General features: G+C 54.2%; 1 protein-coding gene across 1 annotated transcript; it reads right to left on the reverse strand.

The window, feature by feature from the left end:
- Window positions 1-363: 363 nt before the first annotated feature.
- On the reverse strand, window positions 364-17,558 carry LOC139272554 (tripartite motif-containing protein 16-like). Its single transcript, XM_070888612.1, has 6 exons — window positions 16,912-17,558; window positions 15,213-15,308; window positions 13,383-13,616; window positions 9,673-9,844; window positions 6,911-7,006; window positions 364-2,776 (listed from the first exon to the last, which is right to left on the reverse strand). The coding sequence occupies exons 1-6, from the start codon at window positions 17,506-17,508 to the stop codon at window positions 2,244-2,246; spliced, it is 1,728 nt and encodes a 575-aa protein (XP_070744713.1). The 5' UTR covers window positions 17,509-17,558; the 3' UTR covers window positions 364-2,243.
- Between the last annotated feature and the right edge of the window lie 224 nt (window positions 17,559-17,782).

A 17,782-nucleotide genomic window follows, 5' to 3' on the forward strand; every position in this document is an offset into this window, starting at 1 on the left:
GAGTTGGAACTTGTGAGACAAAACAATGAAGACACAGAATGTTTCCTTTTCTCACCCTTCTCCAGGGTTTACCTTTATTTAAAATAATCAAAGAAAATACAAGCAATTTACGATAGCATAAATTGCACAATAATTTCTTAATTATTAGCTTGCACGAACCGATCGCGTTAAATCCCTTAGAACGGTTAAAATCGCCTATCCCCGAGGTGATTAAAAGCAACAAAGATACTCACACCAGAGCATGGTCAGCGATTGTGGGACTTAACCCCCGCCCCCCGGATTCTCTTGGCAACTAACCAGGTTGCCAGTTCTCCTGACTGCTCCCCGCACCCCCACCGCACGTTTTACAGACATTTTATACTATTTTTCTGGATGTCTGCCCAACATGTGTACACAATTGCTAAGTTTAAAACAAAGAAATATTCTTAAACGAATCCTTCCCATGAATAGATCTTCTCATTTCTTTATGGCCATAGTTGCAGCTTTCTTCACAGTCCGTTCAAGGACATTTCTTACTGCCTGTGAAAAATGTCTCTTCGCAGCTGTGAGATCACTCAAAAGTGACTTTAAAAAAGTCACTTGACTATTGCAAAGCATTATGGGTCATTAAAAATTGGTCAAGTCATGTTTTCTTGGAGCAGTTTGAAATTATAGTTATTAGCAGAAAAATGAGGCAAAAAAATGCTGTAGTCTTCCACCATCCGCTCCAGCCCACCTAGCCTTTCTATTGCATGACTATAGGTAACCCAATCCACTTCACAGGAACAGGAGGAGGTCACAGAGCGACGAGGGGACGCCCTCGTCCCAAAATAAAATGTAAAAGTAAACTCAGTTCTGCTCCGGGCTCCGACCAGCAGAGGGAGCCAGAGATCAGGTGAAAGTGAAAGCAGTGACAATCTAACGTGATTTCCCGGAATACAGAGAGATTCCCGGACCCTCACTGCGGTGAGAAACACACACAGGAAAAGGGGGGGGGGGGGCGAGTCAGCGGGGTGGGGGGGGGGGGGAGTTACAGGAGTGGGGTGCAGCACCGGGAGTGGGGAACAGCCCTGGGAGAGGGGTGTACGGGGGGCCAGATCCCCTGGGAGAGGGGTGTACGTGGGGTCATACCCCCGGGAAAGGGGAGTACGGGGGCCCAGCCCTGGGAGAGGGGTGTACAGGGGGGGGCAGACCCCTGGGAGAGCAGTGTACAGGGGGGGCAGACCCCCGGGAGAGCAGTGTACAGGCAGGACAGACCCCCAGGAGAGCGGTGTACAGGGGGGGGCAGACCCCCGGGAGAGCGGTGTACAGGGGGCGCAGACCCCTGGGAGAGGGGTGTACGGGGGCCCAGCCCCGGGAAAGGGCAGTATGGGGGGGTCAGATCCCCGGGAGAGGGGTGTACAGGGGGGGGCAGACCCCTGGGAGAGGTGTGTACGGGGGCCCAGCCCTGGGAAAGTGCAGTATGGGGGGGTCAGATCCCCGGGAGAGGGGTGTACAGGGTGGGGCAGACCCCTGGGAGAGGTGTGTACGGGGGCCCAGCCCCGGGAAAGGGCAGTATGGGGGGGTCAGATCCCTGGGAGAGGGGTGTACAGTGGGGGGTAGACCCCTGGGAGAGGTGTGTACGGGGGCCCAGCCCCGGGAAAGGGCAGTATGGGGGGGTCAGATCCCCGGGAGAGGGGTGTACAGGGGGGGAAGACCCCTGGGAGAGGGGTGTACAGGGGGGGGGGGGCAGACCCCTGGGAGAGGGGTGTACAGGGCGGGAGGTCCCATGTTTGTGTCCCTCTCTCCAACTAATGCGACGAGTTCCGCAATCAACAGCTCCTCTATTTACTTGCGAGGTGCCACTGGGCATTTGGCGTCAGCCATTGCTCAGTTAGCCGAGTGAGATAGGTTGCGGGTTCAACCAGAGACTTGAGCACATAATCCAGGCTGACACTCCCTGTGCAGTACTGAGGGAGTGCTGCACTGTCGGAGGTGCCGTCTTTCGGATGAGAACCCAATTAAACCGAGGCCCCACCTGCTCTCTCGGGTGAATGTAAAAGATTCCGTGGCCTCTATTTCCAAAAAGAGTTCTCCCCAGTGTCCTGGGCCCAATATTTATCCCTCAATCAAAATCACAAAAAAAAAACAGATTATCTGATCATTACCACATTGCTGTTTGTGGGAGCTTGCTGTGCGCAAATTGGCTGCTGCGTTTCCCACATTACAACAGCGACTACGCTCCAAAAGTATGTTGTTGTCGGTGAAGTGTTTTGGGACAGGAGTTAGGTGAAGTGGCAGATGTTGAGAGTCGTGTCACAGTAGATCCAAAAGGCCGGGTGCACGGGTTCGGTGAAGGCCGATTGGAATTGGTGTATGAGGGTGACCTGGTCGGTGACACCATAAAAGGACAGTGTGCCGGCTGGGCAGTTCAGACACAGGCCGATCCGCCCGTACCTCCCCACCTGCAGCCGAGTCTCCTTGTTGTTGTGCCAGGCAGACACGTTATTGTACCAGAACTCGACACACCAGGAGAAACTGTTGCGGCCGAGAATGCAGGAATTGTCCGATCCCTTCCTTTGGATCTGCTCGTGAGTGATCCCCACCATGGCGTCCCCGTCGTTCAGCTCCACTTCCCAGTAAAACTGTCCCGCGCTCAGACTTTCCCGGCACAGCACCTGGGAGCACAGGTCAAACCTTTCGCGGCATGGCTCGTAGTCCTGGGACTTGGGGTAGATGTTGGTCACGCACTGGTTCCCGTCGCTCAGGTACAGCTCCCTCTGCAATGTGCTGGGGTCCAACGTCATCCGGCAGCAATCTGCGGGAGATACAACACGTCAGGGCTGCTGGGGTTCTGAGACACAGGCTGCAGTCCGGGGCCCATATACTAACACGGGCCCAGCCCACACTGTGCGATATGTGTGTGCACACACTAGGTCCGTGCAGCAGAGCTGGTCTCCAGTCATCTTGGTTAACCCTTGCCACTGGACCAAGACCAAGCTCTGTCAAGCCCGTGTGGTGGCTGGTGTGCAACGGTCACCCCACGTTCAAAAAATCCACGCACAGGCATCTTCCACCCTTCAGGATGTAGTTCGGGATCAGGAATATTAGGTCCTTCATTGGAACACCTTTTTGGTGTGGAAGCAAGTCATCCTCGTCTCAAGGGACCGCCTACAGTGATATACTAACAACAACTTTCATTTACATATCGCCTTTAACATCATAGAATGTCCGAGGAGGGGCCTCACAGGAGCAATTATCTATTCAATTTTGACACATAAGGAGATATTAGGGCAGGTGAAAGAGACGGGTTTTAAGGAGCGTCTTAAATGAGGAGCGAGACGTAACGAGGCAGAGAGGTTTAGGGAGGGAGTTCCGGGGATTAGGGATCTCCTGTAGCTACATGAATGCAAGCCTTTCTTTCTCTCCAAGGACACGGTGCCCAGCAGGGTGATAATGAGGGGGCTGCCAGAACTAGCCAGGCGTGGTGGTGTGAGGGCCTGGGGCGGAGAAGGTCCACAGTTACCTCGCTGAGCCAGGGGAAGCACCCAACCATGTTTTAAAACCCATCCAACACGGGCCTCTTGGCCAGGTGGCCTCACAGACAGCACCGGCAAGGCACTGATTCATGTATTAACGTTAGAATAGCGCCAAGCTCCAAAGTGTGTTATCGGGCCCACACATTTAAACCTTTATGAGGCCCTCCCCTCCCCCTGCCGGCCTGAGATGGTCACAGCAGCCCCGGACACCCAAGTGTTAAAATTGCCGGGGGGGGCGGGGTGCGGTGGCAAACACTGCGGGTTGCGGCATTTTAATTTTTGACCCCCCCCCACTCCCCGCATACACTGCCCCCCCTCCCCACACACACACTGCCCCCCTCCCCACACACACTGAACCCCCTCCCCACACATACACTTCCCCCCTCCCCACACACACTGAACCCCCTCACCCCACACACTGCCCCCCTCTCCCCACACACTGCCTCCCTCTCCCCACACACTGCCCCCTTCTCCCCACACACTGCCCCCCTCCCCACAAACTGAACCCTCTCCCCACACACACTGACATCCCCTCCCCACACACACACTGCCCCCCCTCCCCACACACACACTGCCCCCCCTCCCCACACACACACTGACCCCCCTCCCCACACACACACTGACCCCCCCCTCCCCACACACTGCCCCCCCTCCCCACACACACTGACACCCCCTCCCCACACACACACTGCCCCCCCTCCCCACACACTGTCCCCCTCCCCACACACTGCCCCCCTCCCCCCCACACACACACTGCCCCCCTCCCCCCACACACACTGCACCCCCCTCCCCACACACACACTGCTCCCCCCCTCCCCACACACACACTGCCCCTCTCCTCCCACACACACTGCCCCCCTCCCCACACACTGCCCCCCTCCCCACACACTGCCCCCCCTCCCACCACACACACTGCCCCCACTCCCCACACACACACTGCCCCCCTCCCCACACACCCACTGCCCCCCCTCCCCACACACACACTGCCCCCCCTCCCCACACACTGCCCCCCTCCTCCCCACACACTGCCCCCCCCTCCCCACACACTGCCCCCCTCCCCACACACTGCCCCCCTCCCCACACACCCACTGCCCCCCTCCCCACACACTACCCCCCTCCCCACACACTGTCCCCCTCCCCACACACTGCCCCCCTCCCCACACACACTGACACCCCCTCCCCACACACACACACACTGACACCCCCTCCCCACACACACACACACTGACCCCCCCTCCCCACACACACACTGCCCCCCCCCTCCCCACACACACACTGCCCCCCCCATGTGCACATGGTAGATTCAGGGAGCAGTAAGTATCGGTAGGACCAGAGATGCTTTGATCACCATTAGTGCCCCCAGCCGGAGCTTCCCACAGATGTTATTTCCATGGCCCCAGCAGACTCCATGGTCCCTGGAGCGACAGATCGTACATTCCCATACCCCTCCCCCTCTCCCCCGTACGGCACCAATTAGGCGAGCCCTTATGGAAACGGCCGAATGTTGCTCACACTGCAGGAGGTCCTCCCTAGTCCTTGTTTCGGGGAGCACTGGCTGTTCTTGCGGAACTGCACTGGGTGCTGTGAACGTGTTTCTTCTTCATCTCTCAACACATCACAAGATAAATGGCTATTGGGGGAAGTTTACACAATTCTGTAATAATCAGCTGCTCAGAGAAAACCATTTGAACATAAGAACATAAGAAATAGGAGCAGGAGTAGGCCATTTGGCCCCTCAAGCCTGCTCCGCCATTTAATAAGATCATGACTGATCTGATCATGGACTCAGCTCCACTTCCCTGCCCTCTCCCCATAACCCTTTATTCCCTTATCGCTCAAAAATCTATCTCCTCCTTAAATATATTCAATGACCCAGTTAGCCTCTACAGCTCTCTGGAGCAGAGAATTCCACAGATTTACAACTATCAGAGAAGAAATTCTTCCTCATCTCAGTTTTAAATGGGCGGCCCCTTATTCTGAGACTATGTCCACTAGTTTTAGTTTCCCCTATGAGTGGAAATATCCTCTCTACATCCATCTTGTCGAGCCCCCTCATTATCTTATATGTTTCAAGAAGATCACCTCTCATTCTTCTGACATTCAAAGAGTAGAAGCCCAACCTACCTTCATAAGTCAACCCCCTCATCTCCAGAATCAACCGAGTGAACCTTCTCTGAACAGCCTCCAATGCAAGTATATCCTTCCTTAAATACGGAGACCAAAACTGTACGCAGTACTCCAGGTGTGGCCTCACCAATACCCTGTACAGTTGTGGCAGGACTTCTCTGCTTTTATACTCTATCCCCCTTGCAATAAAGGCCAACATTCCATTTGCCTTCCTGATTACTTGCTGTACCTGCATACTAGCTTTTTGTGTTTCATGCACAAGGATCCCCAGATCCCTCTGTACTGCAACACTTCACAATTTTTCTCCATTTAAATTATAATTTGCTTTTCTATTTTTTCTGCCAAAGTGGATAACCTCACATTTTCCCAAATTATAATCCATCTGCCAAATTTTTGCCCACTCGCTTAGCCTGTCTATATCCTTTTGCAGATTTTTTGTGTCCTCCTCACAATTTGCTTTCCCATCCATCTTTGTATCATCAGCAAACTTGGCTACATTACACTCAGTCCCTTCATCCAAGTCATTAATATAGATTGTAAACAGTTGAGGCCCCAGCGCCCCACTAGTTACTGTTTACCCTGACTCTCTGTTTTCTGTTAGTTAGCCAATCCTCTCTCCGTGCTAATATATTACTCTAACCCTGTGAACCTTTATCTTGTGCAGTAACCTTTTATGTGGCACCTTGTCAAATGTCTTCTGAAAATCCAAATACACCACATCCACTGGTTCCCCCTTATCCATCCTGCTCGTTACATCCTCAAAAAACTCCAGCAGATTTGTCAAACATGATTTCCCTTTCATAAAACCATGCTGACTCTGCTGGATTGAATTATGCTTTTCCAAATGTCCCACTACTGCTTCCTTAATAATGGACTCCAGCATTTTCCCGACAGACGTTAGATTAACTGGTCTATAGTTTCCTGCTTTTTGTCTGCCTCCTTTTTTAAATAGGGGCATTACATTTGTGGTTTTCCAATCTGCTGGGCCTGCCCCAAAATCCTGGGAATTTTGGTAGATTACAACCAATGCATCCACTATCTCTGCAGCTCCACCCCCCCCATGTGCACATGGTAGATTCAGGGAGCAGTTAGTATCGGTAGGACCAGAGATGCCTTGATCGCCATTAGTGCCCCCAGCCGGAGCTTCCCACAGATGTTATTTCCATGGCCCCAGCAGACTCCATGGTCCCTGGAGCGACAGATCGTACATTCCCATACCCCTCCCCCTCTCCCCCGTACGGCACCAATTAGGCGAGCCCTTATGGAAACGGCCGAATGTTGCTCACACTGCAGGAGGTCCTCCCTAGTCCTTGTTTCGGGGAGCACTGGCTGTTCTTGCGGAACTGCACTGACGGAGGGCTGTGAACGTGTCTCTTCTTCATCTGTCAACACATCAGAAGATAAATGGATATCATCAGGAATTCATTGGGGGAAGTTTACACAATTCTGTAATAATCAGCTGCTCAGAGAAAACCATTTGAACATAAGAACATAAGAAATAGGAGCAGGAGTTGGCCATTCGGCTCCTCGAGCCTGCTCCGCCATTCAATAAGATCATGACTGATCTGATCATGGACTCAGCTCCACTTCCCAGCCCGCTCCCCATAACCTTCGACTCCCTTATCGCTCAAAAATCTGTTTATCTCCGCCTTAAATATATTCAATGACACAGCCTCCACAGCTCTCTGGGGCAGAGAATTCCACAGATTTACAACCCTCAGGAAATAAATTCCTCCATCTCAGTTCTAAATGGGCGACCCCTTATTCTGAGACTATGCCCCCTAGTTCTAGATTCCCCCACGAGGGGAAATATCCTCGCAGATTATCTCTGGAAACTTATGACACATTCCTTCATTCAACAGTTTTGTGAAGCACTTTGTTTTTAGCTTGTCGAGCCCCTTCAGTATTTTATATGTTTCAATAAGATCACCTCTCATTCTTCTAAATTTCTATGTGAATCGGCCCAACCTGTTCAACCTTTCTTCATGTCAATCCCCTCATCTCCGGAATCAACCTAGTGAACCTTCTCTGAATTGCCTCCAATGCAAGTATATCCTTTTGTAAATACGGAGACCACAACTGTACGCAGTACTCCAGGTGTGGCCTCACCAATACCCTGTACAGTTGTAGCAGGACTTCTCTGCTTTTATACTCTATCCCCCTTGCAATAAAGGCCAACATTGCATTGGCCTTCCTGATTACTTGCTGTACCTGCACACTAACTTTTTGTGTTTCATGCACAAGGACCCCCAGGTCCCTCTGTACTGTAGCACTTTGCAATTTTTCTCCATTTAAATGATAATTTGCTTTTTTATTCCTCCTACCAAAGTGGATAACCTCACATTTTCCCACATTATACTCCATCTGCCAAATTTTTGCCCACTCACTTAGTCCGTCTATATCTCATTGCAGATTCTATTTGTCCGCTTTACAACTAGCTTTCCCACCCATCTTTGTATCAGTAGCAAATTTGGCTATATTATACTCGGTCATTTCATCCAAATCATTTATACAAATTGTAAATAGTTGAGGCCCCAGCACTGATCCCTGCGGCACCACACTAGTTACAGTTTTGAAAATTATTCATTTATCCCGACTCTCTGTTTCCTGTTAGTTAGCCAATCCTCTCTCCATGCTAATATATTACCCCGAACCCCGTGAGCTCTTATCTTGTGCAGTAACCTTTTTATGTGACACCTTATAGAATGCCTTCTGGAAGTCCAAATACACCACATCTACTAGTTCCCCCTTATCCACCCTGCTCATTACATCCTCAAAGAACTCCAGCAAATTTGTCAATCATGATTTCCTTTCATAAAACCATGCTGACTCTGCCTGACTGTATTATGCCTCTCCAAATGTCCCACTACTGCTCCCTTAATAATGGACTCCAGCATTTTCCCAACTACAGATGTTAGGCTAACTGTCTATAGTTTCCTACTTTTTGTCTCCCTGGGGTGTTACATTTGCATTTTTACAATCCGCTGGGACCTCCCCAGAATCCAGGGAATTTTGGTAAATTACAACCAATGCATCCACTATCTCTGCAGCCACTTCTTTTAAGCCCCGAGGATGCAAGCCAAAGGGTCCAGGGGACTTTCCGCCTTTAGTCCCATTATTTTACTGAGTACTTCTGCTTTAGTGATAGTGATTTTTTAAGTTTCCCCCTTTTTAATGTCCCTTGATTATCTATTTTTGGGATGTTTTTAGTGCCTTCTACCAATCTGATGTTAGCCAGGTTTTGCACTCAGTGAGGTAAAGTGTTCTTTATTTTATTTTACAAGTTTCCTAACATGCCCCCTCGCCCCGTCCCCTTACTCCCCAGGGGAAACATCCTCCCTGCATCTATCCTGTCAAGCCCTGTAAGAATTTTGTATGTTTCAATGAGATTACCTCTCATTCTTCTAAACGACTCCTAATCTCTCCTCATGGGACAATCCCCCCATCCCAGGATTCAGTCTGGTGAACCTTCGTTGCACTTTAGGTAAGGAGACCAAAACTGTGCACAATACTCCAGGTGCGGTCTCACCAGGGCCCTATATAATTACAGTAAGACGTCTTTACTCTTACATCAAATCCTCTTGTAATAAAGGCCAACATACCATTTGCTTAATTGCTTGCTATCCCTGCATGTTAACTTTCAGTGATTGGTGTACAAGGACACCCAGGTCCCTCTGAACACCAACATTTCCCAATCTCTCACCATTTATAAAACATACTCGGCTTTTCTATTTTTCCTACCAAAGTGGACAACTTCACATTTTCCATTTGCCCTGCTCTTGCCCACTCACTTAGCCTGTTCATAGCCCCTTGAAGTCTCTTTGCATCCTCCTCACAACTTACATTCCCACCTAGCTTTGTATCATCAGCAATCTTGGATATACAGGTATTACATTTGGTTACAAAATACAAGAGTTTTCATTCCCACCAATCCACTTACAAGCAGCAGTTGTGGAGAGCTGATTAATATTTATACAAGGATTAAATCAGCCCTCAGCAATTTGGACAACGTGCCTTATTTATGAAGAGAACGTGCCCACTGACTGACCTGCGGAGATCGTATTCTCCAGATTCTTCATCCACGCAGATTGGAAATGCTCTTTGATAAGAGCAGAGAGTCTTGCCACAGCTTTCTCGACCTTGCCAAGTTTTGTGTCCAGGCTTATTGTTAAAGGTGGTGAGGTGGGATTCTCTCCAATTTCCATAAATGTCAGATATTCCTGAGAATGACAGCCAAGTAGGAAATGTCAAAATGTCGCTAGATTCAGCGTTCTGTGCTAATGTTACTTGCACAGATAATTAAATGGTGCTTGCCACGGTCGTCCCAAATAACATGAGCCCCAAGCTGCCAAAATTACTCAAACTACAATTTAATGTAGGTGTCAGCCGTGGCTTAGTGGGCAGCACTCTGAGTGCTGCAGTGTCGGAGGGGCGTAGGTTTGAGCCTCACTCCAGAGCCTTGGGAGACGCAAGGCAGAAACTCCCAGTGCAGTGCTGAGAGAGCGCTGCACTGTCACTGGGGCAGTGCTGAGGGAGCGCTGTGCTGTCAGAGGGGCAGTGCTAAGGGAGCGCTGCACTGTCACTGGGGCAGTGCTGAGGGAGCGCTGTGCTGTCAGAGGGGCAGTACTGAGAGAGCGCTGTGCTGTCAGAGGGGCAGTGCTGAGGGAGCGCTGCACTGTCACTGGGGCAGTATTGAGGGAGTGCTGCACTGTCACTGGGGCAGTATTGAGAGAGCGCTGTGCTGTCAGAGGGGCAGTGCTGAGGGAGCGTTGTGCTGTCAGAGGGGCAGTACTGAGGGAGCGCTGTACTGTCACTGGGGCAGTATTGAGAGAGCGCTGCACTGTCACTGGGGCAGTATTGAGAGAGCGCTGTGCTGTCAGAGGGGCAGTACTGAGGGAGCGTTGTACTGTCGGAGGGGCAGTACTGAGGGAGCGCTGTACTGTCGGAGGGGCAGTACTGAGGGAGCGTTGTACTGTTGGAGGGGCAGTACTGAGGGAGTGCTGCACTGTCGGAGGGGCAGTACTGAGGGAGTGCTGTGCTGTCAGGGGCAGTACTGAGGGACTGTCACTGGGGCAGTATTGAGAGAGCGCTGTGCTGTCAGAGGGGCAGTACTGAGGGAGCGTTGTACTGTCAGAGGGGCAGTACTGAGGGAGTGCTGCACTGTCGGAGGGGCAGTACTGAGGTAGTGCTGTGCTGTCAGAGGGGCAGTACTGAGGGAGCGCTGTACTGTCGGAGGGGCAGTACTGAGGGAGCGTTGTACTGTCGGACGGGCAGTACTGAGGGACTGTCGGAGGGGGAGTAGTGAGCGAGTGCTGCACTGTCGGAGGGGTAGTACTGAGGGAGCCCTGCACTGTCGGAGGGGCAGTACTGAGGGAGTGCTGCACTATCGGAGGGGCAGTACTGAGGGAGCGCTGCACTGTCGGAGGGGCAGTACTGAGGGAATGCTGCACTGTCGGAGGGGCAGTACTGAGGGAGCGCTGCACTGTCGGAGGGGCAGTACTGAGGGAGTGCTGCACTATCGGAGGGGCAGTACTGAGGGAGCGCTGCATTGTCGGAGGGGCAGTACTGAGGGAGTGCTACACTATCGGAGGGGCAGTACTGAGAGAGTGCTGCACTGTCGGAGGGGCAGTACTGAGGGAGTGCTACACTATCGGAGGAGCAATACTGAGGGAGTGCTGCACTGTCGGAGGGGCTGTACTGAGGAAACGCTGCACTGTCGGAGGGGCAGTACTGAGAGAGTGCTGCACTGTCGGAGGGGCAGTACTGAGGAAGCGCTGCACTGTCGGAGGGGCAGTACTGAGGGAGTGCTACACTATCGGAGGGGCAGTACTGAGGGAGTGCTGCACTATCGGAGGGGCAGTACTGAGGGAGAGCTGCACTATCGGAGGGGCAGTACTGAGAGAGTGCTACACTATCGGAGGTGCAATACTGAGGGAGTGCTGCACTATCGGAGGGGCAGTACTGAGAGAGTGCTGCACTGTCGGAGGGGCAGTACTGAGGAAGCGCTGCACTGTCGGAGGGGCAGTACTGAGGGAATGCTGCACTGTTGGAGGGGCAGTACTGAGGAAGCGCTGCACTGTCGGAGGGGCTGTCTTTCAGCTAAGACATTAAACTGAGGCCCCGTCAGGTGGATGGAAAAGAACCCATGGCACTATTTCGCAGAAGAGCAGGGGAGTGTTCCCCGGTGTTCTGGGCCAACATTTATCCATCATCATCACAGGCAGTCCTTCAGAATCGAGGAAGACCGGCTTCCACTCTTAGCATGAGTTCTTAGGTGGCTGTACATCAACAAACATCTCTATCACAATGTCATCTGTGGGATCTTGCGATGCGTAAATTGACTGCCGCGTTTCCCACATTACACCAGTGACTGTTGGCGGTAAAGCGCTTCGAGACATCCTGTGATTGTGAAAGGCCAGTTCTTTCGTTTTATATTTGTGTTAGTATCTTCATATAATTTCTCTGGAAATTATTAATTTGATGTTATCTTTAACCTCACCACCAACTTGATCTAACTTCCCCTCTAAGCACCCATTTCCTGTCTCGTAAGAGTGGTCTGCCATTGTGTTTGGTTTCTTTAACTGCTCTCGCCTCTGGGTCCTTTTGGAACCTGCAGTATCGGCATGAACTCCCAGAGTTGGAAGCCCTGAAATTGCGGGGTTTTGGGGGTGGGGGTAATTTCAGCAGGTTGGAGCAGAAAGGAAGGCTGTTTGCCCCATTAATCAGAAATTCTGACAAAGGAGGTGCGGGTCATTCTTATCCCCCCTCCCCTCCCATTGTGATGTCAGTCTAGAGGCGGGGCTTTCAGGCTCTCCCAGGTGTGTAGGTGTGTCTCTGACACCCCCCATTATGATGCCATTCTGGAGGCGGGGCTTGCAGGCTCCCCTGGGTGTATGGGTGTGTCTATGACCCCCTCCCCCCCCCATTGTGATGCCATTCTGGAGGCGGGGCTTGCAGGCTCCCCCGGGTGTGTGGGTGTGTCTATGACACCCCCACCATTGTGATGCCATTCTGCAGGCGGGGTTTGCAGGCTGCCGGTCTCTCCAGGGGTGCTTGCCTTGTGGACCCCACAATCTCGTATCCAGGCGGCAATCGATCGGAGAGGATCAGCTGCACAGCAATGAAAGAAAGACTTGGATTTATATAGCGCCTTTCACGACCACCGGATGTCTCAAAGAGCTTTACAGCCAATAAAGTACTTTTTGAAGTGTAGTCACTGTTGTAATGTGGGAAACGCAGCAGCCAATTTGCGCACAGCAAGCTCCCACAAACAGCAATGTGATCATGACCTAGAGTGGGACTTGAACCCACAACCTTCTGACTCAGACGGAATAGGCAAGATGCAACTGCAACATCCCACTAGCCCACCCCAATACTCAAAATGACTCCGTACCTGTGAATTTGGGGAAGGGTTCAGAGGGAGGGGAGATGAGCGGGCAGAATTGCTGGAGGAATTTCAAGGCTAGAGTTTATTTGGAATAGAAAGTCCTGGATGCGGAGATTGTGTCCATGTGTGCAGCACTGTGCGTGGAGCTGAGGTAATATAAAAGTGACGTGAAATCTCTCCTTTACAAGATCCAGCTTGACTGTTCTCCTTGCTGATCCTTTACATTTCCACAAGGATCAGAACCTCCCAACATTACTGTTTCCTCCTCCCACAGGCTCCCTCTGCAACACACATACTCACTGACACACAGTTATATAACATCGCCAAACACTCCCCCACCCTGCCCCTTGTCCGGCTTCAGCCCATCTCACCTGTGAGATGGAGATGTTGTCGTTGGTCTTGGACAGAGTTTCCAGCCGCACCTTCTCCTGCCTCAGCTCCGTCCACTTCCGCTCCAGCTCTGTCTTGGCAGCCTCGGCCTGCTTCAGCTCAGCTCGCTGCTCCCCGTCGATAAACTCCGCCACTTCCCTCTGCGCCTTCTGCAGTGCTCGGGCCAGCTCGCTGAACTTGCTGGCAGTGTCATCCTTCACTCTTTGGGAAGATTCCTGTGGAGCAGGGGGATGGAACATTTGATTGGACCCCTCGAGCAGTGTGTTGGGAATGCTGGTGTGTGGGGCCCCAGTGATCGGACATCGGAGTGTGTGTTTCACGCTCACCAACAGTGCTCAGTTCCAACTCCCACCTCATCAGTCAGAGGAAGGGCAGTGCAGGCTAGGCATGTACATGATATTGAATGGCTGAGCCGGCTCGAGGGGCCAGGTGGCCTACACCTGCTCCTGTTTCTTATGTTACCCACTGGGCAGTATCATTCACTCCCAGTGATCGGTCAGTTACCCACTGGTCAGTATCATCCACTCCCAGTGATCGGTCAGTATTGTTCACTCCCAGTGATCGGTCAGTTACCCACTGGGCAGCATCATTCACTCCCAGTGATCGGTCAGTTACCCACTGGTCAGTATCATCCACTCCCAGTGATCGGTCAGTATTGTTCACTCCCAGTGATCGGTCAGTTACCCACTGGCCAATATCGTTCACTCCCAGTGATCGGTCAGCTACCCACTGGTCAGTATCGCTCCCAGTGATCAGTCAGTTACCCACAGTGGGGCACGTTAGACCAGAGTCGTTACTCATAGCCAGACACCCCCCATCAACTGGTCACTCCCCCCGCCCCCACTGTGTCACCCCCAGCCCAGTGACCCCCCGTGTCACTCCCCCTCCATCCACCATGTGTCACTCCTTGCCCCCCCGACCCCGCCCCGCGCAGTGTCCCTCTCCCTCCCAGCCCCCCCATTCCCCAGTTACCCACTGAGCAGTATCACTCGCTCCCAGTGATCAGTCAGTTACCCACTGGTCAGTATCGTTCACTCCCAATATTCGGTCAGTTACCCACTGGTCAGTATCACTCACTCCCAGTGATCGGTCAGTTACCCACTGGTCAGTATTACTCGCTCCCAGTGATCGGTCAATTACCCACTGGTCAATATCACTCACTCTCTGCGATCGGTCAGTTACCCATTGGTCAGTATCAGTTGCTCCCAGTGATCGGTCAGTTACCCACTGGTCAGTATTACTCCCAGTGATCGGTCAGTTACCCACTGGTCAGTATTACTCCCAGTGATCGGTCAGTTACCCACTAGTCAGTGTCTCATTTCTCCCAGCCACTGGTCAAAGCTCCACATCATCCAACCTCCGAGCTTCACTGCCTGGGCCACTGGGGAATTAAGAATTCCAGATCCTTTAGGGTTTAGGAGACAGAAAAGCATCTCACTCACACATTGAGCTCTGAATCTCAGTGAGGTATGAGGGGAGGCTTTGACAGCACCTTCATCGAGAGGGCCAGATCAGTTGGCGAACAGTTTAGGTCACCGAGGGGTAGCTCAGAAGTTAGGAGGGGCAAAGGGCAGGGGAGGGGCAAAGGGCGGGGGAGGAGCAAAGGGCCGGGGGAGGGGAGGGGCAAAGGGCACAAAGCAGGGGGAGGGGCAAAAGACAGGGGACGTGCCAAGTCCGGGACAGGGTCCGTGAAACACCCCTCCTTTTCCCTCCCCCTCACAGTGGCGACTGCTTTACATGTTTGAGGGCTTTAAATCTGGGATGACGATGAAGGATTTACAAAATGTGCTACAAAACAACCAGCCACTCACCTTGATGGAATCAATGTTTTGTTTCCATTGTCCAATCACACAGGCCGTGGTCTGGAGGTGTTCCTGTAATTCCATCTTCCGCTCAGTGATTAACTTCTGTACAAAAATACAGTAAAACATTACTGCGATAGTCAGTGCACAAGTTTCACGCCCCTCCCCCACCTCCCCTCCCCAGCCCCTTCCCCACACCCTCCCGCCCATTCCCACCCCTCCCCCACCACCCCGCCCATTCCCCCCCCACTGCCCCGCCCATTCCCACCCCTCCTCCACCTCCCCTCCTCGTCCCTGCCCATTCCCACCCCTCCCCCACCACCCCGCCCATTCCCACCCACTGCCCTGCCCCGCCCATTCCCACCCCTCCCCACATCCCTGCCTTACCCATTCCCACCCCTCTCCAACCTCCCCTCCTCGCCCCTGCCCCACGCATTCCCACCCCTCCCCATCTCTCCTCCCCGCCCCACCCCCTCCCGCCTATTCCCCCACCCCATGCATTCCCACCCCTCCCCTGCCACACCCCTCCCACCCCTCCCCCACCTCGCCCCGCCTATTCCCACCCCTCCCCCACCTTCCCGCCCCACCCATTCCCAACCGCCCCGCCCATTCCCACCCCACTGCCCCGCCCATTCCCACCCCTCCCCCACCTTCCCACCCCACCCATTCCCACCCCTCCCCCACCTTCCCGTCCCACCCATTCCCACCCCTCCCCCACCGCCCCGCCCATTCCCACACCACTGCCCCGCCCATTCCCACCCCTCCCCCACCTTCCCGTCCCACCCATTCCCACCCCTCCCCCACCGCCCCGCCCATTCCCACACCACTGCCCCGCCCATTCCCACCTCTCCCCCACCTTCCCGCCCCGCCCATTCCCACCCCTCCCCCACCTTCCCGCCCCGCCCATTCCCACCCCTCCCCCACCTGCCATTGCTTGCCCCTTCCCCACCCCTCCCCCCACCTGCCCTCCCTCTCAAACGCAGATTTGGGGAGTGCGTTGCTGAAGCCCTCCGCTCAGTCCGCAAGCGTGATCTTGAGCTTCCGATCACTTGCCATTTTAATTCTCCATCCAATCTCCCAAAACCAGATCGCACACCTTCAAAACATAATATTTTGTTCCCCTCCCTGGACCCAGCCCTTACCCCCACCTCCAGAGCCCAGCCCCTACCCTCCACTCCCAGTCCCCATCCCCACCTCCCCTCCACTCCCAGCCCTACCTTCTTCTCTCTTCCCATTTCATCCCCCCCCCACTCCAATCCCCTACCCCTCTCCACTACCAGAGCCCCTATACCCACCTCCCTCCCCTGCCCGCTGCCAGAACCCAGCCCCCGCCTCCCTCCTCACCACCAGAGCCTAGCCTCTGCCTCCCTACCCTCCCCTAGAGCCCCTACCACCACCTCCCTCCCCTCCTTTCGAGCCCCTCCCCCAGAGTCCACTCTCACCTCCCTAGCCCCACCTCCCTCCCCCCCACCCAACACTCGAGCCCTTCCCCACCCACAGAGTCCACTCTCACCTCGCCCCACCATCACCACTCGAGCCCCTCCCCACTTCCCTCCCCTCCCCCAGAGTCCACTCTCACCTCCACCCCCCCACCACACGAGCCCCTCCCCTCCCCCAGAGTCCACTCTCACCTCCACCCCCCACCACTCGAGCCCCTCCCCACCGCCAGAATCCACTCTTACCTCCCTCCCCTCCCTCCCTCCCTCACCTGTCTGCTCTCCGCCTCCTCCTCCACAGTGATGAGCTGGTGGCCGCCGTGCTCGGTGAGAGCGCAGACCCAGCACAGGCAGCTGCGGTCGGTGCGGCAGTAGGACTCGAGGGGCTTCCTGTGCTTGTGGCAGCGCCGCTGGGCCAGCTGGGGCACCGGCTCGGTGAGGCGGTGGTCGCGGAAGGCCGGGCTGAAGCGGTGCGGCCGCAGGTGGCCCTCGCAGTACGAGGTCAGGCACACCAGGCACGACTTGTCCGCCTTCAGCTTGTGGTGCTGGGGGCAGGAGTCGCAGGGCACGTCGGCGGCCCCGGCCAGCGACTGGGAGCCCCTCCTGGGAGCGGGACCTGCCTGGACCAGGCTGTGCACGATCTGACACAGCACGGTGTTCCTGCCCAGGCAGGGTCGCGGCTGGAAGGTCCTCCTGCAGTTTGGGCAGCTGCACAGCCCCGGGCTCACTTGTTGCTGGTCCCAGGTCTTCCTGATGCAGTCCTGGCAGAAGCTGTGACCGCAGGGCAGGGTGGCCGGCTCGCTGAACAGGTCCAGGCAGATGGTGCACCACAGGCTGTCCTCGGACACAGTGACAGTGGAGCCGGCCATCCCCTGCCCCTGCCTCTCCCTCCCCGCTATCTGCACCGCAACTCCTGCACTTCACAGAAATTGAAAGTGAAACGGCGCTGGGTGCTGCCGCTGCAGACCTGGGTTATTTATAACCAAACCCCCCGCTCGCTTCCTCTCGTCCCACAACAGCCCAGCCCCTGCGGTCTGTGCAAATTCGGTGCCGGGCAGGCGGGCGTCCCGTCTTAAAAGTGCAGTCAACCTCAGTCTGGCCACTGCAAAATGTTAATTCAACACACCGCACTTTGCAATGGGC

Source organism: Pristiophorus japonicus, chromosome 9 (genome assembly GCF_044704955.1).
Source record: "Pristiophorus japonicus isolate sPriJap1 chromosome 9, sPriJap1.hap1, whole genome shotgun sequence".
NCBI classification, from domain to species: Eukaryota; Metazoa; Chordata; class Chondrichthyes; family Pristiophoridae; genus Pristiophorus; species Pristiophorus japonicus.

Coding starts and splice junctions, on each gene's coding strand:
- LOC139272554 (XM_070888612.1), bottom strand. CDS start 17,508: ATGGCCGGCTCCACTGTCACTGTGTCCGAGGACAGCCTGTGGTGCACC. Junction 15,309..16,911: donor AGGAGGCGGAGAGCAGACAG/GTGAGGGAGGGA, acceptor ATTTTTGTACAG/AAGTTAATCACTGAGCGGAA. Junction 2,777..6,910: donor TAGGGAGGACCTCCTGCAGT/GTGAGCAACATT, acceptor TATCTCCCGCAG/ATTGCTGCCGGATGACGTTG.